At 54.8% G+C, this 25,278-nt stretch overlaps 2 protein-coding genes across 2 annotated transcripts in view; one reads left to right on the forward strand and one right to left on the reverse strand.

The window, feature by feature from the left end:
• The first annotated feature begins 1,860 nt into the window (after window positions 1–1,860).
• CEBPG (CCAAT enhancer binding protein gamma) lies at window positions 1,861–8,644 on the forward strand. The gene is made up of 2 exons (XM_054389621.1): window positions 1,861–1,889; window positions 6,612–8,644. Exon 2 carries the CDS (start codon window positions 6,717–6,719, stop codon window positions 7,167–7,169), a length of 453 nt encoding a protein of 150 aa, XP_054245596.1. The 5' UTR covers window positions 1,861–1,889; window positions 6,612–6,716; the 3' UTR covers window positions 7,170–8,644.
• Window positions 8,645–12,013: 3,369 nt separating this feature from the next.
• PEPD (peptidase D) overlaps window positions 12,014–25,278 on the reverse strand; it is an 88,184-nt gene continuing 74,919 nt past the window's right edge. The window contains exons 14-15 of the mRNA XM_054389725.1: window positions 19,328–19,519; window positions 12,014–12,163 (exon numbers count right to left, since the gene is read on the reverse strand). Of these exons, the coding sequence (XP_054245700.1) occupies window positions 12,014–12,163; window positions 19,328–19,519 (342 nt within the window). The remainder of the gene's footprint in view (window positions 12,164–19,327; window positions 19,520–25,278) is intronic.

Genomic DNA, 25,278 nt, shown 5'->3' on the forward strand with positions numbered 1-25,278 from the left:
ATGACCTGGGACCTTTCGTCTGTAAAACAGACTTCAGGAGAACAAGCTGGCCTACATTTGATTGTCTTCAGCTTCCTTTGATGGGGCTTAATGACTGAAAGGTTATAAAGTGCTCTCAAAGCCTAGCAAAGCAGTCTCAAGAGCACACGGTCAGTACCTATTGTGAGCAAAGGAGCATGCATCATGCTTACCTGGAACTTTGCTCTGGCTACAGATGGGCGAGTCACTGTCACAGAAAACGTCACAACTTCAGCTGAGAAACAGAAACACATGACAGAAGTTAAAGTGAACACTTGATGGCTGACAGCAAAAAAGGCTTTCCTGGTAAAGCTGTTTGGCCACACTCATCCTTGTAATTCTTCTGCAAACCTTTATTTTCCACAGGGCTTTACAAAAACACACACAAACACCACCCCCCGCCCCCGGCAGGCAGAGAACGCCTCCAGGGCAGGTCTATGTGACAGACCCGAGCGACACACAGACCAGGACTTCCTCCTCTGCATATAAACAAACTCTGCTTTCCCCACAGTTTTCACTGGCTGCACACCTCAACTCTTCCAAACCTTGCTTACCTGATTAAGCTGACGGCTGTCAGCAGTGCCCCTGCAAATGCACACACATCTGTGCATCAAAGGCTGCAGTTCCCACTCGGCAGCTGTGCACACATCCCATGCACACACAGCTCCAGATCCATGCAGATGCATTTTTATGCTGTGCTTGTTTAGGCAGAATTAAGGTGACATGAACCCAGGAGTGCCCAAAATCTTAAGGGCCAAACCAATTATTTTCTACAACCCCCAAAGTATTGTTATATCAAATACAGCAGGGAATTGGTGCATAACCTTCCTATGATGTTTTGTGATCCAGAGGCTTCCACTAGCATTTACAACCTAAAAAAAGATGTCTGAGAAGTAACTAATAATCCAGGAAATGTAAGCATTTGCAATTTTTTGTTGTTGTTGTTAAAAAACAAACAGCAAAAAAAGCCAACAGTCGTTAATTTTTATTTGAAGTCTTTGGTTATCCTTCCACCACATCCCACAACATCCTGGAGAGGCAAACCACACAGCAGCTAGACTGAGGCAGAAATACACTGCCGGGGGTGAATTAACAGCCCAAGGATAATTAAGAGATGCCAACCAGTGCAGGAACACAACACGATTTCTTTTGTTGCCCGGGGGACACTGGCTGCCCCCAGGATACGACCCAGCCTAGCCCGGCTGGAGGGGAGGCGGCAGCACCAGCCTCAGGGCGTCCGAGACTGCCTTCTCCTGGCCCGGGAGGACCTCCCCGCGCTGCCCTCTGTGCGGGGAAGCCACCGGGGACAGGCAGTGCGGCTTTTCTCCCCTCGGACTGAGGGCAGGAGGCGTGGGGCCCGTTCCAGGGGGCTGCTGCGCCCGGAGCTCCCCTGCAGGCCTTCTCCAGCCCCTCTGCCTCGTTGGACAGAGCGAGACCGCGCCGCAGGCCGGGCCAGAGGGCAGCCGGCCGCTCTGGGCACACGCGTGGCATGCAACGAGCCGGCCTGCCTCCACGGCGGCCGCAGCACCACGGCCCCGGGGAAGCCCACGCAGGGCGCACACGGCCCGGGCCGGAGGGGGCCCGCTGCGGCGGGCGGAGCCACCACCACCCCGCGCCTGGGACTCGCCGCGGGCCCGCCCTGTGCGCGCGCGGCACCTGATTGGCCGCGGCGGCCGCCAATGGCAGCGGCGATTGCATCACCCGCGGCAGCCGCCAATGGCAGCGGCGATTGCATCACCCGCGGCGGCGGGCGGCGATGGGGGTGGCACGGCGGTGTCGCAATCGCCGCTCGCCCGCGCCGCACGCTACCGAAGGAGGCTCGGGCCCGGCCCGGCCCCTCCCGCCGCCGCCTCCCGCCTGCGCCGCCACAGGTAAGCGCGGGGGGCCGGGGCGCGGGGGGCTGGGAGCAGCGTCGCGCCGGGAGAAGCGTCGCGCAGTGCCGGCCCTCGCCCGCGTCCCTCCTGTCGTTCCGCGGCGGGCGCCGCGCCGGGAGTGTATGATGCAATCGGCGGGCGGCCCTGGCTCCGCTCCTCCGGTGAAGTCACGGTTTGGCAGCACCGGGCACCCAGCGCCACACGCATGGGGGGAGGAGAAGCAGCGCGGCGACGGACGGGCGGCCCAGAGGCCGCGGCCCGCCGGGGAGGGCGGTGGCGGCGGCGTCACAGGCCCGCGGGGGAGGGGCGGGACGGTCCTGGTCCCCGCAGTGGCTTCGGCTCCGCGCCCCGCCTCGTTCCCGGGATGTGGGGCTGTGCCAAGGCATCTCTGGGCGCTTTTGACAGCAGGGCCGGGCGGGCGTGACCGAGTGCGGCTGCCCAGGGAGAGGCCTCAGAGCGGGGCTCGTAACCCCGCTGGTTCTGTCACCCGTCCCGGGACGTCCCGGGAGCCCTGGAGCTGCTGTGGCCGCGCTAAATGCCGCGCTTTAACAACTGGTATTCTTTTTTCCTAGCTTCTGAGTGGAGGTTTGAGTGTCTTGCCAGAGCTCTCTGGGTCCCAACAAGTTGTTGTAGCTCCTGACAACTTTGAAAGCGGCCCCGGCCCCGGCCCCGGCCCCGGCAGCTGGGCTCGGACAGCGGCTGGGGAACAGCCTGGTGCTCCCTGCAGCCGCGGTGCCACGCTGGCTGTAATGCCTCTCCGTACAAGATAAAAACGTTGGGAGTTAAGGAATTAGTTCACGTTCAGCAATAGCTACCTGCATTATAGTTCAAGAGAGTCAGATTGATACCTCCTTGCCTTCTGGCATCAGGCAGCGTTTGTGATTCTGCCATCAAAGCTGCAAGCCTACAATTAAAGTACCTGCTTCAGATGTTCTGAGCACGCTTTCAAAAGACCTTGGAGCGTTTTTGTCTTGTAAGGTCTTTGGGAAAAAGTGGAGCAAATGAGCAAAATATGGGAAGGTGCTGTCAGCTGTGGTAATGCGATAGGGGTGAGCTGCTAGCCCTGGGTGTGTGAGGCACCATCAGCTCCTGCTAACCTGGAAGAGGGCAGGAGACCAGGCAGGAGTGGCCTCTCCCGTGAGTTCTGTGCTGTGTACAAGGTCAGCTGGACTGAGTCAGGCCCTCCTGGGGTGTTCCTACTGGAGCCACTGAAGGGAGGCCAGCTCCTGCTCTTCAGCTGTGGGCTGGTTCTGTGTTAGGGAAGGCAGCTGAGTGAAGCTGTGCAATGGACTTGTCCTGACTGGTGATCAGGGTGAGCACAGCCACAGCTCAGGAGAAGAGCAGAGTGCTTTGTGTTTTGTGCTGCTAAGTAAGAAACCAAACCAGCTGACTTTAAAACACACCTTTCAGCTTCCTGCCAAAGCAAACATTTGGAAGTTGAATTTTTGGAAGTTTTTTATTTTTTGGTGAAAGCAAAGATAATAAAGACTGATTTGCTTGGGAGTCTCTGTGGTCCCTGAAGAGTGCTGTGAGACTGTAAGAACCCTCTCTGCTGGAGAAGACACCTCTGAGCTCCCAGCTGTGGTGGGTGGCCAGCTGGTGGCCTGAGGAGAAGGCAGTTCGAACTGGCCACTGCAAACACTGCCATGTGCTGGGTGGAACCAGCCTAGGGCTGTTGCTGAGCCCAGCCTAATGAGCAGCTTTATGGGAACAAGATGCTGGGAAACTGCTGGCTCCTGCTGTGCTGGGGCTGTCACCCTGTCACAGGAAACCTGTCTGCAGAGAGGAGCCCAGCAGCTGTGCTTGTGTGGCACAAAGTCTGGGAAGTGAACTCCTGAGACCTCTCTGCCTGTCCAAGCTACTGTGTCCTTTGCCTGGCACTTGTGAGAGGCCCTTCCCTGTCTTATACCTGCTGCCTTTAAATCTTCTTGCAGCATTCCCTGAAGGATGCCCCCTGGTACTTCTTGGTGCCCAGGATACCTTCCTTCTTGTCCTGCTGAAGAGCTGACAACTGGTGACAGGGCTCTGGCCTCCAGAGAAGCAGGGGTAGAAGTTAGTTTCCAGCCCAGCTGCCAGCAGCCCTGCAGCAGCAACACGTTGTGGGTGATGCAGTGCAGGTGGTGCTGCCTGCTCTGCACAGGTAGTGGCTGAGCAGGACAGGAGCCCAGGTGTCAGCTCCCAAGTGAGGCAGCAGTGCAGACCAGAGCATGTTCAAGAGGTCATTTGACACAAAAAGCATCAGTTCCAGGGGAAGGGATCAAGGGAAGCCTGTCCTAGCAGAGCTGGAAGGCTTGTGGTGTGACACTGCTTCATCCTCTGCTCCTGCCTTTGCACTGCCCCATTCAGACAGGCCATCCATGTTTGGGTTAATGGAACAGGTTTGCCACTGAGCTGCAGGGCAGATGGAGAGAGATCTGCAGGGAAGGGTGAAGCAGTATTCAATAGCCTGGAGAGCACAGAGAGAAACAGTGCCTGTCACCTGGCGACGTGAAAGAGCCTGGTAGGTGTTGGGTGGATGCCTTCAGGAGCAGGAGACAGCCCTTCCTCTGGACCATGTCCTGAAAATGGCAGGGGTCACTTCACTGGGCTGCCCAGGGAAAGCCAGCAGGCACCAGCATGTGTTGGAGCAGAGTGGAGGAGAGCATCCTGAGAAGACACCAAAGTTAGTGATAAATGCTGTTCTCAGGGGAGATCAAGCAGGGCTGGGTGCTCTGACTCTGCACCAGTCCTGTATTGAAAAACAAAGCTGAGACAAAGCAGTGCATGCTCCCCAAGAGTGCAGTGCATGGGCACCAAGGGGTGCAGTGCATGCTCCCCAGGGGGTGCAGTGCATACCTCAGGAGGAGCACAGGCTTGCCTCTGCACTTGCTTGCAATGTGGCAGTGACCAAATACCCAGGTGGGGAGGATGCATGGATTTGTCTGTTCCAGTGTCAGCAGTGCTGGGCTTTTGCTGCTCTGGACTAGGAAGAGCTGCTGGGCAGGAGGGCTGTGGGTGTGCTCACAACTTCCTCTGTTCTAAGGGGGAAGACTTCAGAACGCTGCTTTTGAGTAGCATTCAAAATACACTTGCTGGGCTTCCCCTTTCAGTGTACTGAGCCACAGCACAGCTGCCTTTCTGCTCCCCTCCTTAGGGAAGCAAATGTGGAGTGACTCTAGCCAGCAGAACCTTTGTGATGGTACCCTGGTACCCTGGCAGGATGTGGAGCAGCATCTCAGGCTGCTGAGGAGAACAAACAGGAGCAGTAAACAGCTGCTGAACTCATGAGCTTGGAGTGACCAGTGCCACCCAGCAGCTCGCTTACAAACATCTCACCAGCTGGGCACAGCATGCATGCAGCCAGCTCCTCTGCTGTTGCTGCTGCAAGCCATCAGCCCTGGGCTAGACACTGCCCATGTGAGGTGGTTCCCATTGCCCACTGCTACCTTCAGCTGCTTTCTTCCTCAGCAGGTCCTCCTGAGGACAGGCAAGGAGGGTGTTGGAAGCTGACTGTGTGGTGCTGCCAGAGCACAGGTCTGCACCACTGCCATGCAGTCTGAGCTTGCCATCAGGGCTGTTCCAGTGAGATGCTTCTGACAGTCAAGGCTCCCTGGCTGGCCACTGAGTGCTTTTCCTTGGAGCCATAGGTTGGTGTTTCAGGAACCTGCAACAACCCTGCCATGCTTTCCCCTTTCTCTCCCAGGCACCTGGGTCCAGTTGTGAGGTGAGAAGGGCAGCAGGTGTTAGCCTTGCCAGGATTATGTCCCTGCAGCAGCTCTGGTGGAGTCCTTCCTATGCCACAGTAGGGTCAGGAGCAGGCTGACCTCAGCAGCAGAACATAGATGAGAAGGTGCCCTGCTCACCAGGCCTGTTTGCCTGCTGGAAAGGGCAGTAGAAAATGACCAGGGCAGGGGCTGCAGCAGGGGAGCAGATGTTGTGGGTGAGTCAGCCATGGCTGCGGTCATCTGTGGGTGGCAACAGTGCTGTGGCTGCCATGAGTGATTCCCACGGTGCCATCACCTCAGGTTCATGTCCCACCTGCTCGTCCTGGGCATGGTACAGGTTTTAGCTTCTTGCAGTCAGAGGGGTCCCTGGGATGTCCCTCAGTCACAGCCCTGGCACCACGCTGCCTTTTCCATAGAGGTTCTTTTTTCTGCAACAGTTGGCAGCTTGTACATTGTCATCAAAAGCATCTGCTGTAAGGTGATGGAGGAAAGGTCTCCAGAGAAAAGGGACCAAGGAGGAACTGGTCTGGAGAGGCCAAGGGCCAAGTACTCCTGTTGGTCAAGAGTCAGGCTGGTAATAGGTTTAAGCTGAGGAAGGACGTCTCCAGTCTGAAAATCAAGAGGATTATATAACTGGAGGAAAAGTTAGACAGTGGAAACTGTTGCCAAGACAGAGGTTGTGAAACTGGAGATATTCAGGGCTAGGCTAGACACCCATCCAGCAGGGGTGGCTTTGGAATGACTGAGGGAACAATGCAAACAGCCTGACTGGATGACCCAGTAACAGCCCCTTCCAGTCCAACTAAGTCTGAGAGGCTTCAGAAAGGCAGTTGGCAGCTTGTCCACTTCCAGCAGAGCTGGGATGTGTCCTTGCCAGCAGTGCCTCCTGCTAAAGCCAGGTTGCAGCAGACTGGGGCTGAGCCCAGCACCTTTCACAGCACTTCTTTCTGTTCCTGCTGGGTTCAGCTCACCTGAGTGCAGCACCTTTCACAGCACTTCTTTCTGTTCCTGCTAGGTTCAACTTGCCCTCGATCCATGTGAAGCCCCGTTGGGAGCCCCTCCTCGAGACACCCCAGGCTCAGCCCCCCTGCTGCACGGTGCCCCAGGGCAGCCTGTCCAGATGAGCAAGGCATCCCCAGAGGCCCCCGGCACAGAGGCCAACGGCGTCAGCGTCATCTACAGCCAGGCACACAGCAGTGGCCTGCAGCAGGTGCCCCAGCTGGTGCCCGCCAGCCCCGTGGGCGGGGGCAAGGCTGTGCCCCCCAGCAGGCAGGGCAAGAAGGGCTGCCTGGTGGACAGGAGCAGCGAGGAGTACCGGCAGCGGCGCGAGCGCAACAACATGGCAGTGAAGAAGAGCCGCCTGAAGAGCAAGCAGCGGGCACAGGACACGCTGCAGAGGGTCACCCAGCTCAAGGAGGAGAACGAGCGCCTGGAGGCCAAGATCAAGCTCCTGACCAAGGAGTTGAGCGTACTGAAGGACCTGTTCCTGGAGCACGCACACAACCTGGCGGACAACGTGCAGCCCGCCAGCACCGAGCCCCCCAGGGCAAGCCCCGACGGCAGCGGGCAGTAGGCGCTGCTGCAGCCCCTGCCCCTGCGCCCTGCAGCTGCCTGCAGCACCCCTGCGGTGACCCAGCACAGACTCTTCTCCTGACCCTCGCCTTGGGGCACTTTCCCTCCCTCTGGGTTTAACACTGAAGATTTGATATAGTTGCACCAAAAGCCACCTGGGTGCTCTTTGAGACCTTCCTTTCCTCTCCAGGATCTACCCAAAGCTGCAGAGCTCAGCTCACAGCCAGCAGGCAGCCTGCTCCCAGGGAAGGGCATTCCCACAGAGGGTCACTTACAGCTGGCACACTGGGAGGAATCCAGCAGGATGGACACTGCAGTACCAAAACTCCTCACTGGCTGAAATGCCTTTGGGTGGCTGTGGCTGTGTCTCAGCCCTCTGGGGTGGCTTTGTCTCAGCCCTTAGCTGGCTCTGTTACAAGCTGAAGAGACCCTGCCCTGGCTTGGTTGCTTTCCCTGGACTGTAGATCCATGGAGTGTGTCCTACAAAGCACTTCTTGGGGCTTTCTTGTCCAGTGGTAGCTGCTGGGGGGGGTGCAGCAGTGGTGATGGGTGCTTGCTGGACAGCAGCAACATGCTCTGAGGATATGTACAGGTTCTCCACAGGATCTGTACAGGCAGTTGGCGGCCCAACTACAGCCAAGGCTGAAGCATCCTGCAGTAGAGGTCAGGCAGCACACCCAAAGGTCACTGTGATCCTGCAAGGCTTTGAGGGTGCTGCTTGACCTCTTGTATAGGCTCAGGATGCTTCAGATCCAACCAGGGCCTCACAAGAGCAAGAAAATGCCCAAATGCTGCCAAACCTGTGCTCTGCAAAGCTGCATTTCTGCTGGGTTGCAGGTGTCAGGAGAACATAATCTGCAGCTTGCCTAGGGTCAGCCACAGTGCTTGGATCACTGCCCTTTGACACTCAGCTCCATTTTCGTGACTGCTCAGATTTGCAGCCAAGATCTCCAGGGAACCCAAACAGCCCTGGTCTGAGTACCTGATGCAGTGACTTGCTGCAGCCAGCACACAGCTCTGAAGTCTCTTCAGTCTTGGGTTATGTTCAGAACAAGTTTTTTCCTGCTAGTGCTGAGTCTTTGCCAGGTCCATAATGCAGTGAGCTGCACTGCAGTGAGCTGTGCACAGCAGAGCAGAATCTTTGATGTGACCTTAATTTATTTTCCTTTTAAACTATTTCCTTGCTGGTATGGTTGTGTTCCACTGAAGCAGTGCTGGCTAGTGGCTTGCTGCCCTGTCTGACTCTCCCCACAGGTGACTCTCTAGGATGCTGTTGGCTTCGTGCCTGTCCTTAGGAAGAGAACTTGCATATTATCTCTATGAAGATGCTGTTAGCAAACCTTACAAAGTTGGGTTTGAATTTAAACTTTTAATACCTACAGAAAAGTTCTATGGATTGTTTTGGATTCTGGTAGTCTTTTTACAAAGATTTTTTTTGGTTCTAGCTGCAGCTTAAGTAGGTAGGGTTGAAAGAGCAGCAGCTAATAAAACCTTTTGCTTCTAGTGCTGGCCTCTTGTCCTCTCCCTTTTCGTTTCAGAGGTGCCCACCTCAAGCTGCTGTCTGGGGGTGTGAGTGCAGCAGGCTCCATTCCTATCTTCCACTCAGGTCTGTACTCAGTGGAAAGAAAGACTGATTGCAGCTTTGGCTGAACTCCAGCTGTAACACATGCAAAGACATTTTTCTGTAACACATGCAAAGACATTTTTAGACTGAAAAGTTGTTGCAGCTGAGGGAGTTGGGGGGGCAGGACACCAAGAACTACAAGGGAAAGCTGACCAAGAGCATCTGATTTGTTACCTGCAGAAGCAGGAGCTGCTCTCTCCCCTGGCTGGCTGCTCTGTGAGCTGGGACAGTGCAGCCTTGGCGTGCAGCTGGTTTGAGAGGCTACCGTGGGGTCCTCCCCTAACAACCAGAAGGCAGCTCCTGGTCTCTGGAGCTCCTTTCTGACTGCTGTAAAAGATTTCTGAAGTCCCTCTGAGTGGGAGCAATCCTGATGCTCTGGGGGTGACTTCTCCACCTGTCACTGCTGACAGCTCCAACTCCACTCCTTGTTTGGGCAACACTCCCTCTCAGTGAGGAGCAGTCACCTGCCTGCATGAAGACACTTCTGGCTCAGCAGTCTCCATGCTTGCTTCGGCTGCCCAGGGGAGCATGCAGGCTGTGAGCAGCACATCACTGCAAATACCTGAAGCCATGCACCCAAGATAGACCAAATGATCACTTTAAGTTTACCCTCAGTGAGAGCCTGGCTGCAAGGAAGGTGCCAGTCTGTGGTTCTAAGCCCACTCCTGACAAAACAGCAAAGGCAGAGCTGAGGTTTTCCTTCTCTTTGCCCCAGGTGGAGCAGCCCAGCCTGTGTGACAGCAAAATGCCTCACCTTGGCTCTCCACTGCAAGGCACAGGGGAAGCCCCACACCTAGATGACCTGGACAAGGCTCTCTTCTTGCTACAGAGAGGCTGGGACCCTTCTAAACACCCTGACTTGCTCAGCATAACCCACTCCTCTGCTTTTGGTGCTACTCCATGCCAAGCTGTTTGCACCAAGGGGAAAAGGCATTTAGGGAAACATGGCAGGCAACAGCCTACACCACCCTAATGCAGTCAGAAAGGACCTTCCCCAGCCTCTCTGTGCCCCACTGACACATTCTCAGTGCATTGAACAGCCCTTGGCCTGTTTTTAAAGGCTTTGCCTCCCTGCCAACACAGCAGAACAGCTTAATGCACTTTTTGCTTAAGTGGATAGAAATGATCATCATTACAGCACAGACTTCTGGAAGGAAGGATGAGACTTCTGTTCACCAAGTGGATGGGGCTGATTCTGAAGGCAAATGGGAGCTGCTCATACACCCCAGACTGAAGCATGGGTGCTGCACTGGCTCCCAGTTGTGCCTTCCCCTGCAGCCTGGCAGAGCTGTCACTGGGGCACGCAAAACAGAACCAGTTCTGCCTCCTGCAGCACACCAGATTGCCTGACCTGTTCTGCAGCACAGGGCCCAGCATCTGCCAAAGTTACTCACAGCCAGGGAAAGGCCCTGGGTTATGGCTGAGCTGAAACAGCTCCAGAACTCCCTTTAAAAAAACCAAAGCTGCAGAGTGATGCTTTAAAACTGCACCCAAGCAGCAGCAGGGTTCAGAGCCCACAGCACTGAGCCAGCCCACAGCTGTGCTCAGAGCACACCACAGGAAAGCACTTGGGTGTGCAGGGCACAGGCCTCAGCCACAAGCACCACCTGGCACTGGGGAAAAAAAAAAAAACTCCCAAATTTTAGGGGCAGACAAGTCCAGAGCAGATCAGTTCTCATAACTGAGAGCCACCAAAGCACAGCCTGATGCCCTCTGCACAAGGACTGCACACCGGAGCTACAAGGCTTGAGTCACCACAGCAGGAAGGAACAGCACAGCTGCACACACAAGCTGCTGCTGTCACACCCTTCCCCCCTTACCTCTTCCCAGCTGCCACCTCCAACACTTCCCTGGCACAGACCAGTGCCCAGCAGTCTTTATAGGAACACAACCAAGTGACATTAAACGGGAGTGAAGTCCCCTGCACTGTCCCTCAGTGTGTCTCTCCAGGTCCCTGTCTGAGCACTGGGTCACCAGGCTGTGCCCAGAGCACAGAGCAGGTTCTCATCCCCACCACAGCAGCTTGTGACACCTCCAGGCTGTGCTGCACTGCCCCCCTCATGTGAGACAGGCACTCCAGCTCCCAGCTGGTCCCACTGCCTGCCTGCCAGCTCCAGGACAGCAGCAGCAGAACCCAGGTGCTAAGCTGTTCAAGGCAGCTGGGCAAATCCTCCCCTGGCCAGAGGTGAGAGCCAGGCTCTGACACCCTGTGGTGACTTCAGCTCCCTGGCACAGCAGAGGTCTGCGGTGGCTCTGCAATTCCTGGTGTCAGGGAGATGATTTTTATGTACTTACAGCCACGAGTGCTGGGTTATGATGCAAGAAACACAATTTCTCCTCCTGCAGGGTGATGAACACCTACAGTAAAGAAAGGTTTTCTGGGCAGTTTAAGGCTTGCACAAATGGGAACTTATTTGATAGTCTCTATGAATGTGCTGTACCCAAATAAAATGCACAGGATCTCACTCCGGACTGGTTGGCACTGGGCAGGGACTCTGAGCCCTGCACCAAAGGGATTTGTTCCCTTCCTGCAGCTTCCACAGCCCCTGAACACCACAGCACTCTGTATCTTAGGGAGCCAACAGCTGGGCAAACCTACCAATCCCCAGGCTGCGTGTGGAAGCTCAGCACCCAGAGCAGTCTGGCTAATGAAGGGTCGAGGCTTACAGAACACAAACTGCCCAGGTGACAAAGCAGGAAAGGGAGCAGAAGAGCACAATGATCACAAAGGTGGGAGCATCATGATGCCAAGGAGGAATTTTAATACAAATTTGATTCTGCTTACCCCAAGTGACTCTGAGATAAGATCCATAAGAAAAGCAGAAGTGTCCCTGCACTCCCACAGAGCAGCTGAGGTTTCTGCTCTGGGTTTGGCAGTGCTGGTGCTGCAGTTTAAGAAAGGACTTGGCCTGCTGCAGTCACAGCCAGCAGTCAGACAATCCCTGTGCTGTGTGAGAGTCCCAATCATCAAGGTGCAGATTCCATTGCAAGCCGTCTGAGCTGAGGTCTGACAGAGGTGTCAGCCCCTGGCAATGCAGCAGCAGCTCTCGGGTTACCTGGGCATGAGGTGCTGAAGCCTCCCTCCTTCACTGCTAGGGAAGGAATCACTGCAGCCAGCAGCCTGCCGCCCCTCTGCCCCTCGCAGCTGGACACCCTCAACTGTGCCACGGGCAGTCGGTGACTGGCTGTGGGGCAGGAGCAGCACCCTGCTGCTACTGCTGCTACTGCCTGGGACTGGAGAGGCCATTGAAGGCCTTGGCTCCGCTCCGACCTTCTGCCATGAAAGCCTCAATCTCCTCCACGGTGCGTGGAACACAGGTCAGCAGCTCCATCCCGCTGGCTGTCACCACGATGTCATCCTCGATCCGCACCTGGCAGACAGAATGGGAGGTCAGTGCCAGCCAGGCAGCGACACCAACAAGGGCACCAGGTGCATGCCAGCCTGGGCTCTTGGTGCAAGCACTGCAATTACCCATCCCCACCAGCACCGTGCTGCAGAGCTCTGCAGGATCCAGTCCTCCTTGGGCCACTGGCTCCTGCCACTCTCCTGGGATCACACAAGCTCCACGGTGGCCCCAATAGAGCAGCCCCGCAGGAGGCGGTGGCCACACAGGTGACTTGGGTGGTGCCTCTGCTGCCTGGAGTGCCAGCAACAGGCTGAGCAAGATGCTGCAGCAGTGAGCTCATGCAGCCAATAAATCCCAGCTCCTGGCACCAGGAGCAGCCAAGGGACACTTCCCTGGTTCTGCCTCTGGCCTTGCTGGCATAGGCCAGGTGCCTCCTGACACCCGCAGTGTCCACTCTCCAAGCAGTCCTCCTGCTGCTCCTCACACTCACATATCCCATGCTCTGTGCTGCAAACACAACCAGCTTCCAAAGGAGGACCTGTACCATCAAGCAGCTCACAGCTGGTACTTCAAAGATGGGATCTGAGCTGATGAGAAGGCCCTCGCAGGTTCAGATCTTCCTTTCAAAGTACAGTCCCTGCATTTCAAACCATGCAAGGACAAAGCAGATCCTCTCAGTCTCCCAGCTCTTGGTCTGCTGCAATGAGAAGCCTGCTCCATTTCTGCCTGGATCTGATGTCTCCCTACAGGACCTCTTGGGCAGCTGCTGAGCCACGGCAGAGGTGCCTGGGTAAGGTGTGGATCCCAGGGAACACAGGCACCTTACAGCTGCTCTCTCTGCTCCTGACCTCCTGGCATTTTCACCTAAAAATAAAGCTGGCTAACATTTGTGCTTCTGATTGCAAAATAATCCATTTGTTCAAGCAAAATGAGTCACCCAGCCCTCGTTAAGTGCCAACGGGTGCCTGTGCCAGCTGATTCCCTTCACTCGGCATCCAGTTCACCGCGTTTTAAAGCAGAGCTGAACCAGCCCCACTGAACCAACCAACCATCACACACTGGATGCGGGCAGCTGCAGAGCTGAAGGCCCTGAGGCTCTTCACACATGTTGTGCCTGCAGGGCTGGTGCCTTGCTGCAGGAGGGGAAATGAGCAGCACAGGCTCCACGCACCTCAGCACATTTTACCAGGGTGGCTTTTTTGATTCACTGCTTTGCTTTGGGCCAGCTGAGCCAGAAGGAACCCAAGGGCTCAGCAAGACAGTCACCTAAATGTGAATGCGGCCCTCTGTCTCACAGCAGCTCCCAGAGGACCACAGTCATAGAGCTGTGTTGGCTGGAGAAGCCCTCTCTGACCAACCATCAGCCCAAGACCACCACGTCCCCAGGTGCCATGGTCACAGAAACAGTTGGGTTTGCAACGCAGTGCTTCATGCCTTTGCCCACACCATGGCAGCCTGGGAAAGGGCAGGGAAAGCAAAGCAGATGAAAGGCAGACTAAGAGGGAGGGGGAAGAAGACAAGGGGCAAGGTTTCCATCAATGCTGTGCCCTATCCGAGCCACAAGAGAAAATCAGGGTGGGGAAGGAGCTGACAGAGCTGGAGTGACACAAGGAGCTGGGGTAAGGAAGATGCAAGTTGGGCAAGGCAGGATGACAAATAATGGACAAAGAGGGATGGGGCTGGCTCAAGAGCCCCAGGAGAGAGATCCTGGTGGAGACATGAAGTGAGAGACTCTGAGTTAGAGCACAGAGGGGTGCTGGGCTGGCCTAAGCCAGGGAACTGAGAGATCCCAAAACTGGGGACGACTGGGGGAAGCCATCAGTTTGGAGTGCCCCAGAGCAGCTCACTGTACAGCTGCGGATTGCTGTGAAAAGCAGGAGAAGCAGCAGCAGCCTGCTCACCATCAGCAACTCCAAACGGTCTTTGGAGTAGTGCTGGAGGTGCACAGACCCACTGCTCCCAGGAGGCCTCACCCATCACCTCTAGGAAAGCTCCAGCTCTTCCCCCAGCATGTCACCACTTCATGCTCAGATGAATCTCGCCTGGCACAGGAGATTGCTCTGTAGAGTGGAGTGCACACTCTGCCTGGAAGCAGTGGCAGAGCAGAGGAACTCGGCTTCTCAAGGGGCAGGAAGTTTTTATGTCTGCTCTTCCCCTTCACATGCATCACCCTGAGCTTAAATGCAGCAGCAGCAAGAAGCTTCTTCAGAAGAGCTGCAGAGCCTTCCCCCAGCAGAGCCCAGCGCTTGGCCTCGTCCTCTGTCCAAACGGACAAAAGGTGCTGGAGCTGCCCCCAGCGGCTGGGTGACCTAGGACTACCCTTCCCAGTGGGGACAGTGCTCTCCGGGCTGTCCCTGCCTGCAGGCTCTTTGTTCAGCAGTGCTGCTTGTTCCAGGGCTGCAGAGCAGGGCTTGAAGGCACAGCAAAGCGAGGTGTGGGGGTCGCTGTGCCAGCACCTCTTAGGGTGCTCTGCCAAGCCCCTAGGGACACTCTGCTGTCCCGGGGCATGCTTCACACTGTGCTCCTGCAAGGGGCAAGTGCCCAGGAATGCCAACACTGTCCCCAGAGTGCCTTTTCCTTATCAAGGACAGTGCTATGACCTGTCTAGATGGGGCTGGTTGCACAACTGCCTAACGCCAGCACAGGCCATGACATGGCTCGGCCCAGGGGACCTGGCTGCATCCCAGCACGGGGCTGTGTGTGCACAGCTGTGTGCACAGCCATGGGTGCAGCCATGGGCATAGCCATGGGCAGCACAGGAGCCGAGCACCAGGAGCCAAGCACCAGGGCTGCAGTCAGCTCTGCACAGCCTTGCACTCTGTCCTGATTGAGCAATGCACTCCTGCTCCCCACAGCCTGCTCTGCTCTCTTCCACGGCAGGGGCACTGAGCACTCCTCCCATCCTTCTGATGGGACGATCTGATGGGAACAGGCTGCTGAGAATCCCGCAACAGTTCTGGCCAATTAAATAGTCCAGGTTTGCACAATGACAGACCCCAGAAGTGATTTTAGAAGACCACTGGTGACACGGCTCTTGCTTTTTTGAATCCACTGAGCATTTGTTTGATGAGGGCTGTGGAAAGCAGCAACCTGCCCCTGCAGTAGGCTTGCCTGGGAAGCAATGGCAGGATGTGGTCTGCACACACTGCCTTGCCAAGGAGATCAGGGCAGGTGCTGGAGGAGCCTCATAGCTCTGTGCAGCTTGTACAGATTCAGAGTCACAGAATGGCTCATGGGCAGCCTCCAGCAACATTCTGCTGCTTTGCTGTTGCCCCCTGCCCACATTTCTCAGGATTCCTGCTGTGTCCTTTACAGGCAGAAACACTACACACAAACTCACCTGTGTGATGCTGGGCACAGGATGCTGAGTGCCTGGCACTGGGCCTCCCAGTGCTACACACAGCTTATGCAGAAGCAGAGTAACTATGAGCCACATCCAGGCCATTGGACTTCCAAAATCAGAAATGAGTGAGGAGACTCTCACACATTCATAGAATCACAACAGTCTGGGTTGGAAGGGACCTTGAAGATCATCCAGTTCCAACCCCCTGCCACGGGCAGGGATGCCTCCCACCAGCCCAGGTTGCTCAAGGCCTCATCCAGCCTGGCCTTGAACACCTCCAGGGAGGGGACAGCCACAGCCTCCCTGGGCAACCTGTTCCATATGCATAGAGCCAAGGGAACTTGTTTTGACTCAGCCACCAAATCCTCAGTAATTTTGAATAGAGCAAACTCTACCTCTCTGTTTCAAGGGGGACTGCTTAGGAAACAGAGCTGCCCTTATGTAAACCTGCAAGGCTGGGAAAGGCACCTTCCTAGCACCACCTTGCATAAGGTGGTAATGCCAAGGTGGTTTCCTTAGAGGCTAACAGGCTCTGTGATTCTCATCCCATGCTGCCAGGCCTCCCTCTTCTTATTCACAAGCAAATCCTTGTGTCAGGCACACTTCATTTTAACAGTCCACATATAAACACTTTATACCAGAGGATGAAGATTAGCAGGGTGAGGCCACCTATTGAGCTAGACCAAGTGATATGGCTGGAAAGACAAGCTTCAGGCACAGGCCCTTCAGCCAGGCTCAGAAAGCAGCAATAAACCATAAACTAAATACAGGTTAGAAACAACTGCTCTTACTTTAACCTAATTATGTTAATTAGACAACTTAAGAAAAAAGGGTTAAAGAAGGTTTATAAGCAACTAGTTGCTGGTTTTGGCCTTCCTACAACTCTCCCTTCTCTGACAAGAACTTGAAAGAAAGTTAGCTATTTCACTGGGACGACTGCTTTGCTCTGCAGGCTCTCCCAAAGGCTGTGTAGCATCGCTGCTCTTGTGTCCCCTGCAGTGGTAAGGAGCAGGTGAGCAGACGGTTTACTGCCCAGTAAACCATTTCATTCCACAACACACAGCCACCATCAGCCCAGAGACACAGCTCAGCCTTCTGAAACATGAAAATCAGAGCAAAGAGATGACTGCATGGCTCTGCACACCCGAGGCAGAAGCAATTAAAACCCCTGCTGTGTGTGGTTCACCATTGGCCCCTCAGGGAAGCACCAGTGTTTGGAAAAGTCTTCAGGGTGCTGGGCTCTGTAAAGCTTTTGACCTTTTAGATGGGAAACATCTGCAACTGCAAGTCAGCAGGCTGCACAGGCTTTGCCTGTGCTAAACCCAGTGCTAGTTCTACAAAAGGAAAGGCCAGGACAGAGACTGAATAGTTAAGACCAAACAAAAGCCTGAAGGGCTGCACTGGGCCTTTGAGCAAGCATCATATGAACAGCATGAGCCAGTAATCAGCTTATGAAAGGTGGAAATGTCAGACCCTAAAGGGCAGCACGTGGGGCTGATGTTTCCCCTGAGGGACTGGCTCCTGAGCAGCACCCAGCCCTGCACCCAGCTCTGCTGGCACAGCCACAGTTATTTATGAGAGGCCCTGGGTCAAGCACTGTGCCAGCGCCCAGGGGCAGCCCTTGGCCCACAGGATTCATGGCCTCAGTGAACTGGGCCTTGGGTCTGCAGGTGGGGACACAAAGCACACATGACAGTGAATGCCCAGATCTGGCCGAGGGGCTTGGGAAGGACTGAAGGTAGCAGCTGAGCTGAGCACCCCAGCCAGGGCTACCAGGGGCTGAGCCCCCAGAAACCTTCTCAGCTCCATCCAGAGGGACCAGTGCAGCCTGGGTGCCTGTGCTGCAGGGGGGCAGGAGGGCTGGGCTAGATGCAGAGCAGGCTCTGTGTAGCCACCCCAGGCAGCATGGATCCCAGCAATAAATTGGCTGGAGCCTCACCCCTTGGGGCACAGCAAAAGAGCTGCTCTCCTCAAAGCAGAGACTTGTCACAGGCAAGAGAACTACCAAAAGCCAAGGAAAGCCACTCCCTGTGCGGACAGCCCCACTGGGAATTACAGGGGTGCTGCTCTGGCTAATAGGAGTTCATTTTGGAAGTGACTTAAACTAAAGCAAACGAAGAACATTTTAATTAGTGCTGAGCTCTAATAGAGCACTTGGCTCCTTGGCAGAATGTATTTTTCCCTTAAACTTAAAGGGAGTTTGGGCAGCCTGTAGTGAGCCAGGACTGGCACCAGTGTCGACCCTGAACTGTTGATATTTGTTACTCACAACCTGGGCTGCCCAAAAGCCTTTCTAATGCTCTAGAGAGAATGGTTTCTGACATGCTTGTGAGGGAAATACTCTGGAGAAACCAGAACAAAGCAGCATGTGGGTAACTGAGCACACTACAGAGCAAGCTGCATCTTCTGCTGGTGCAGGATGGAGTCAGAGCTGTACAGCTGGAGACCTTCACCCTGCCCTGTCCTAACTCAGCTTTTGTGTGGAGCTCAGAAACCCTCAGATTTTGTTACCATTCTTCTCCTGCACAAAGTCAAGTGACACCATCTGGCTCTGTGTTTGTGTGTATTATTATTTTTACTCTCTAAGTAAAATATATTGTGCACAAGGGGACTCGAGGTTTGGATTTTTGCTCAATCGTTTTTGGGCAGCTCCCCCTTTTAGCCAAGTTTGTTGGCTGGGTCTGCTCACAACTCATCATTACAGGAAGCTAAGCAAAAAATGGGAGAAGGTTAGGACTCTTCTTGAAATCTCTGGAATAAAAGTGCCAGATCCAGCAGCTTCCTACCAAGGCAGAGATCCTCTGCTCCATACACACACAGGCAGCAGGTGCATGCCCCAAGCAGCAGAGCTGGAGCAGGCATCCACAGCAAGCCACGGAAACACAGGGGCTGTGCTGAGCACTTCCAGAGACAGCTCACCAAGAGCCAATTTCAGCTGCTGAAAAACTCTCAGTGTTTACAAGGCCAGCAGACAGTTAAACCTGGTCTTGCTGTGGTGCTGAGCTGCAACAGAACGTTGCAGGGTGCCTCCATAATGTGCCTCAGTGCACAGTGCCAGCTCAGCCTGCTCTCAGCTGGAAAATGCAGAGCCAGCTTCCCTTTGCCGGGCACCATCTCAGCTGGCTGGCTGGCAGAAGAGCACAGAGGCAGGTAAGGTCCACACCCCGGCAGCGGCTTCAGCAGCAGCGAGGGCAGGGCCCCACATCTCTAGAGCAGGCACTGCACAGGGGGAGCTCCACAGCCGGCCGCTCAGGAGCTGCCCGCTCACACCTCTGGGGGTGGCACACATGCCCCTTCCATTGGGCTGCCGCTTCAGAGCCAGCCCAGGCCAAGAGTGCTCCTGTAATGCCCCTCTCCTGGCTGGCGTGTGCTGACAAATGAGCTGGTGGCAGCAGCAGACAATTCCTAATGAGTGACTTTTCATACCAGAAGATCACCACTGCTGCCAGTGATTGTGAGCTTGCCTGAGCCTTAGCAGAAGAGCTGGGAGGAGGACGGGACACTGCAGCTGCCTGCTCTGTCTTCCCTGAGCGTGAATATGGAAGCTCAGAGAACAATGCAGCACCCTTGGAGCGCTCACCCTGCACGGGTGAAAGGCTCCTGGGTGCCTCCACAACTACCGAAGGCTCTGTGAGGATGCTGGCTTTGAGTGGGAACTCTGCCCCAAACAGGATGGAGAGACAAAGCCCCTGTGCTGGCACAGCAGGTGCAGCAGGGAGCTCTCAGGCCATGGCTACCTGCTGGGTCAGGCGCCCTGCCTGAGTACACTGCCGCCCCAGCCAAAGGTCGTTCTCAGGCGCACAGCCGAGACAAGCAGGCAGAGCCCCTCCGGCTCAGTTACTCACCCCACCGAAACCTCTGAAGCGCTGCAGGACCTGGCTGTCGATGAAGCAGGCCTGTGCAGGGTCACGCAGGGCCTGGTCCAGCAGGGGGTCGATGAAGTAGATGCCCGGCTCGACGGTCAGCACCATGCCTGGCTGCAGCCTGCGGGCCGTGCGCAGGCTCCTCAGCCCAGGCTCCTCGATGCGCTCCACGCCCTGCAAACCAGCACCGCTGTGAAGGAGAGGCCCTTGGGGCCCTGCCCCCAGCCCCTCCTGTGGGGGCTGCTCCTCAGCATCAGGATGAACTTCTTCACTGGGAGGCTCACAGAGCCCTGGAGCAGGCTGCCCAGGGAGGTTGTGGAGTCTCCTTCTCTGGAGACTTTCAAGACCCATCTTGATGTGTTCCTGTGCTGGATTCTATGGTCCTGCTCTGGCAGGGGGGGGTTGGACTTGGTGACATACAAAGGTCCCTTCCAACCCCTATGATCCTATGAGATACTCTCAAATTGGAAGAGGCTGCCCAGAAAGGTGTTAGATGGCTCATTCATGGAAACATTCCACATGAGTATAGATGGGGTTCTGAGCAACCTGATCTAGTTGAATATGTCCATGAGGACTGCAGGAGGTTGGTCTAGGTGATCTTTAAAGGTCCCTTCCAACCCAAACCATCCTAGGAAACAGACCTTAGAAAGGGGCAGCAGAGGGCTGGTGCCATGCCTCTCACCATGCCCTCACGCTGCTGTCACACAGTGGTGGCCAGTTGGAACTCAGTGCCCAGCCTGGGGTTTGCCCCACAGAAACCCTGCTTTGGACACATGTAGTGGTGTCCCAGGAGCAGGCCTGCACTGCACAGCAACCATTCCTTGCACTGTTCCCTCTTGTCCCTGCCAAGCCCAGGATCTCCAGCAGCATGCAGGTGTTGGGCTGGCCCCACAGCTGGCCCAGCTGAGGCATGCAGTAGTGAGCAGCTCTCCAGGGAGATGCCAGTGTCGGTAAAAATCACACAGCTACCATCTGGGTTCAGGAGCATGGAGTCTTCACATGACCTCATAAAAGCAGCCTGTTTAGAAGTAAACTTCTGTCAGATTCAGACTTTCAGGCAACATGGTGCTGACTGATATTATTAAAAGCTAAGCCCAAACAAGTCCTGACTAGCCAAACATCCCCTCCTGCCCAAGAGCTAGTAAAGGAAAATGATAGATGAGGACATGCTCAGTCAAGGCATCAGAAACACTGCAAAAACTAGTTCAGGATATTAATTTTCTTCCCCCACATGTACCAGGTATTGCAACATGGTTATAAATAGATCTCAATTCCATTGGCTTGCTGAAAAGTCTTTGCAACTGCAGCAGAATTTCAACAGCCAAGCACTGTGCTGGCCAGCAAGCAGCCCCCAACCCTGCACACAGGCTGCCCACCTCAGCAGCTGAGCCCCAGGCTGGCAGGCCAGCAGCACACAGCCTTATCTACCTGGGCTCCAGGGGCAGCCCCAGCTCTTGCCCCTGGCCAAAGGCCTGGTCATCTTGGCAGAAGAAGGGGTACCTCCTCTCAGGGCCACCCACAGCGTGACTGGCATCAGGAGGGCAGAAGATTGCCTTTCACCAGGACCAAGCACATTGCTCAGCACCACCCTGGGTGCCCTGGGGCCAGGGGAGCTCACCCCAGCACAGCAGGGCTCCCACCCTCCTGTGTGAGCAGTGCAGAGGGACACAGGAGCTCCAGAACAGCTGCTTCTGGGTCTCACTGAACCACTCTTCCAGATGCGTTCTCAAGGGCACACTGTGCTCCTGAGCTGCACTTGAGGCTCAGGGAGAGCCTTTTTCACAGCAGCCCTGCTTGCCAAAGCCAGGCAGGAGCCTTTGCAGCATCCTCAGGGCTCCCCCAAGCAATGCTGGGCTAGGGTTTCCCCTCTGCAGAGCACTTCCACACAGCATCTCACAGCAGCTTCAGGGCTCACCAGCCTGGAGCTCTGCAGGGAGATTTGCCTATTTCTCAGTGACGTGGAGCATTTGCTCCCCCTTACAAGCCAGCAAGTGCATCCTGACCCTTCTCCCTGGGTCCCTCCATAGGTGTCACTGAGTGCTACAGAGCACTGTGATACCCTGACAGCAGGAAGCATGACTTGGCTGTACGGAGGCCAGGAAACAAGAATACTCTGATATTTAGCAGGGCACTCTGCATTTATATCCTTATCAAACCCCAAGGAGAATCAATATATTTCTGAACTTGAAACAATAACTGCACTGAAATGGAGACATTTTTCTTTCTGCTGCTGCCCCGTGGGGTTTGGCATCTCACACATTCATTGTAATGCCTAAAGGAAATGAGGGCATCCAATCTTGTGGATTAATCTCCCCATGAGCTGTAAACAATTAGATTAGTGTCTGGACCTTCTGGTGTCTTGCCAGCTATCTCTCGGCTGCTTTACAACAAACAACCCATAGCTGGCTTTTAAGTACACTTCAATTCTGCTGGCAAATGCCTTTCTGAGCTGGCAATCTAAGACAGATGCTGCAAACACGAATGCTGCGGAGGCAAACAATGGCCCACATCCTCTGGAGGCAGCCCTGGCACCACGGCTGCAGTTTGGAGCCTTTTCTTACAACACAGGACGCTGGGCACCAGGTGATGGTGGAGCCTCATGCCCACGGCAGACACCTCTGCACAGCCATCAAAGCAAGGTGCAGACACTTTCTCTGGACTGCTCACCCTCTGGTTCTGCTTTGAATACTGCCTCTGAGAAGTCAGTAAAACAGCTACAGACCAGGAGCAAGTCCCAGGGATGCCCACTGAGAAACTTCTTCCAGCAGCGCAGGCCCTCCGGGCTGCCAGCAAGGCAGGGCAGGCTCCTGAGTTGCCTGAATTCTCCTGATCCCCCAAGAGTGGAACCCTCCCTTCTCCAGAAGCAATCCATGAACTCTGGTTTCTATTCTTCCCCTCCTATCTCACCTCTGGATGGTGTCAGCTCTTGGCTCCATCTCCAGATGGCACTGAAGTCACCGTAAGTAGCAGTGGTTGTGTCTGTGACAGGCCCTCAGAGGAAGGCTGACACTGCTCAGCTTTTCCAAGACAGTGAGCAGGACACTCTTGGGTAGAGTTGCATCAAGGCAGCCCAACGCTCCCTTTCCATGGAGGCTAGCAAGGTGCTGAGCAAGAGCTGACAGAAATGCAAGGGACAGGTTGTGGCTACTGTGCGTACGTAGCTATGCACACCAAGCAGGGGACAGCCCCAGCCCCACTCACTGTGAGGCCATCATGGGCAGTGGATGAGCAGAGTGGGGAAGGAGATGACAAAACCTTCTGAGCACAGCACTGGATCAAAACTTACATCAAACTATGGCTTCAGTGTCCCAAACAACATCTGAGCCCCGGGCATTCGCGGCCATCCCGGTAGCCATCCAGGCCCCAGGAGATGGCAGTTCTCAGCCCTCAGCCTGCTCCAGCTGTTTGTGAGAACTGGGACAAGATGAGGACTTTTGGCAGCGACTGAAACACCACTGCCCAGTGAACCAGAGTGACAGGTGTGAGACAGGGACCCTGCCCCTTCCCACCAAGGCAAAGCCTGGCACTGCCATCCAGCAATGTAAACCTTGTGCCACTCCTGGATTTTCTGCTTTGTGAGGAGGAACCTTCCCTGCATGTTGCACCCCCTGTTTTCAGTGACAACCACAGTGACGTCCTGTAGTTGGATAAGGAGAAAAAGCAAAGTGAAGGCTGGCACAGGAGCAGGCCCTTGCCACAGGAGCAGGCCCCTGCCATGCTCAGTGCTGCACAGTGGCCTTGGCAGTGCTGGGTTGATGGCTGGAGGCCTTTTCCAAGCCAAGCAGTTGTGTGGCTCTGTGACCTGTAAGGCACAGGCTGGCAATCTGCGTCCAAAGAGTGCAGAGAGAATAACCTAGAAAATAGGAACACCTGGGCAGCTGCAGAGCACTCCCAGTGACATGCTGGGAAATGGCTTTTTGAAGAGGTGGTTCTTTTCCTGTATTGCAACAACAGCTTAGATCTGAAATTGTTTTCTAACCCTGACTTTATGTGGAGGTTATGCTCCTAGTTTAGAGCAGGGACACTCCCCCCCCCGCAGTGAGCACAGATGTAGGAGCCTGTCATTTGTGACTGTACTGCTGCCAGGAACAGCAGATTCCAATTAATGGTTCATGTAAGGTAACAACCCCTAGCATGTCTAGGCAGTAAGGACTGTCAAGGGAACAAGAGAATTATTATGGAAACTGATTTCACTACTATCCAAGCAAAATAAAAGTTCAAATTAAGTGTGCAGTAAAATTAAACCTAGATTTTTTTTATGAATAAGCAGGGAATTAGGAAGGATGCAACTATGGCTAACCCTCAGAGAAATGCTGTGGAAGAGCAGCAGTTACAGTATCCCCAGAACACCTCAGAATAAGGATGAGTTACTGCCTGCTCCTGAGCAGCTCAGTGGTTCCTGGGGGCTGTGCTGCTTTGTGGATGCAGTGTAGATCGTGTTGGACATGGCTGGCTACCAGAAAAGTGATCAGGAGCAGAACCGGCTTTAGGCCCTCTTGGGTGAGCCTCACCTTGGCTGCATCTGAGGACAGAAGGGAAGTGCAGGAGCTGTGTCTGTGCTGGCTGGTCCTTGCCACAGGGCCACTGGAGCAGCAGGGGATGCACAAGCAGAGGAACAACAGCAGCCTCCCTCCTCAGTCCCTCCCCAAACACCAGGCAGCTGTTTTCAGAGGACAGCATGGCAGCAGAGCCTGGCCACAGCACGGCTCACAGAGCTGCTCAGAGCTGCAGGCACTCACCCACTCCCAGAGGCTCCTGCAGCAATGCTGACTCTCTCTGGTACTTTCTTCATCACAGAACTTCTCTGAGCCTGACAGTCTGTCCCAGTTGGACCATATCCAGTGCTGTGAAGTCCCCACCACCTGACCAAGCTAAGTGCAATCAGGTATTTAAATGACTCAGAACATCAACACTGTATTTAGATTGTAAGGACTCAGCAGTGAAGCCTCAGCTCTTCCCTTCTCCCCCAGCATGCAAACCCAGCTTCTAATTAGCTGAGTTACTGCAGGAAGCAGGGAGCCCTGTGCAGCTAATAAAGTGTCCTCAATTCCATTTCCCTGGCTCCTGGGCCCTTGTTTCTCTTGCTATGTGCTGCTAATGAAGATTGGTCTATTCAATCTACCTGCTTTTCCCCAGCAGCCTGAGCTGCCCAGAGTCACCTGCAGGAGATGCTCACTAGCCTGGCCTCTGCAACCAGCACCAGGTCACCAGGAACATCCCAGGCACTGTATACCACTCCTGGCATTTGCAAGTCAAAGATTCCACTTCTGCAGGAGAATCTAATTACCAGCTGGAGCTTTTGGGACACAGCTCCAAGTTCCTCCTGGGGGTCAGATGATGTTTAAGTGGCCATTTTCACTGGCCACGTTTTTGTCCTTTCCCAGGTGTTAGCTGTGGTGTCACTTCCAAGCTGCCTAATATCTTTCCCGTTACTGCAGGGACCGAACACGAACCACCTGCCACTGACTGCTCAAACAGAACTGCATTTCAATCCACAGCTCCAGTGTGGTTCTGAGCAGCAGTTCCATGTCATTTTTGCTTCCTGACCCTGAGATGTCATCAAGCTCCATTGCTATCATAATGGAAATAACAAAATACACAGCCTATGTATTTTCTTACAACCTAACCATGAGGAAAAGAAAGGATGAAGCACACAGTAAAAATCACCTAAGGCACACCTCTGATGGCTTTTACACAGAAAGATTTGGCTTCTCTCTCCTCCTGTGCCTAGAATGAATTGCTCAAGCACACACAAGCTCTGCTCCTCTCTGAACAACTTCAGAACCATTTGGACAACAAATACTCAGATAAAAACTCTCTTAGCACAGAAAGCCTTCTGCAAGAAGTAAACCAACCATAAGCAAGCATGTCCTTCAGAAACATCAACCTAGAACTAACAAAACCAAAAGCAGTTCCCTTCCCAGGAGGGAAAC

This window comes from Indicator indicator, chromosome 19 (assembly GCF_027791375.1).
Source record: "Indicator indicator isolate 239-I01 chromosome 19, UM_Iind_1.1, whole genome shotgun sequence".
NCBI lineage: Eukaryota > Metazoa > Chordata > Aves > Piciformes > Indicatoridae > Indicator > Indicator indicator.

Excerpts from the sequence above, each read along its gene's own strand:
- CEBPG (XM_054389621.1), top strand. The coding sequence starts at position 6,717 with ATGAGCAAGGCATCCCCAGAGGCCCCCGGCACAGAGGCCAACGGCGTC.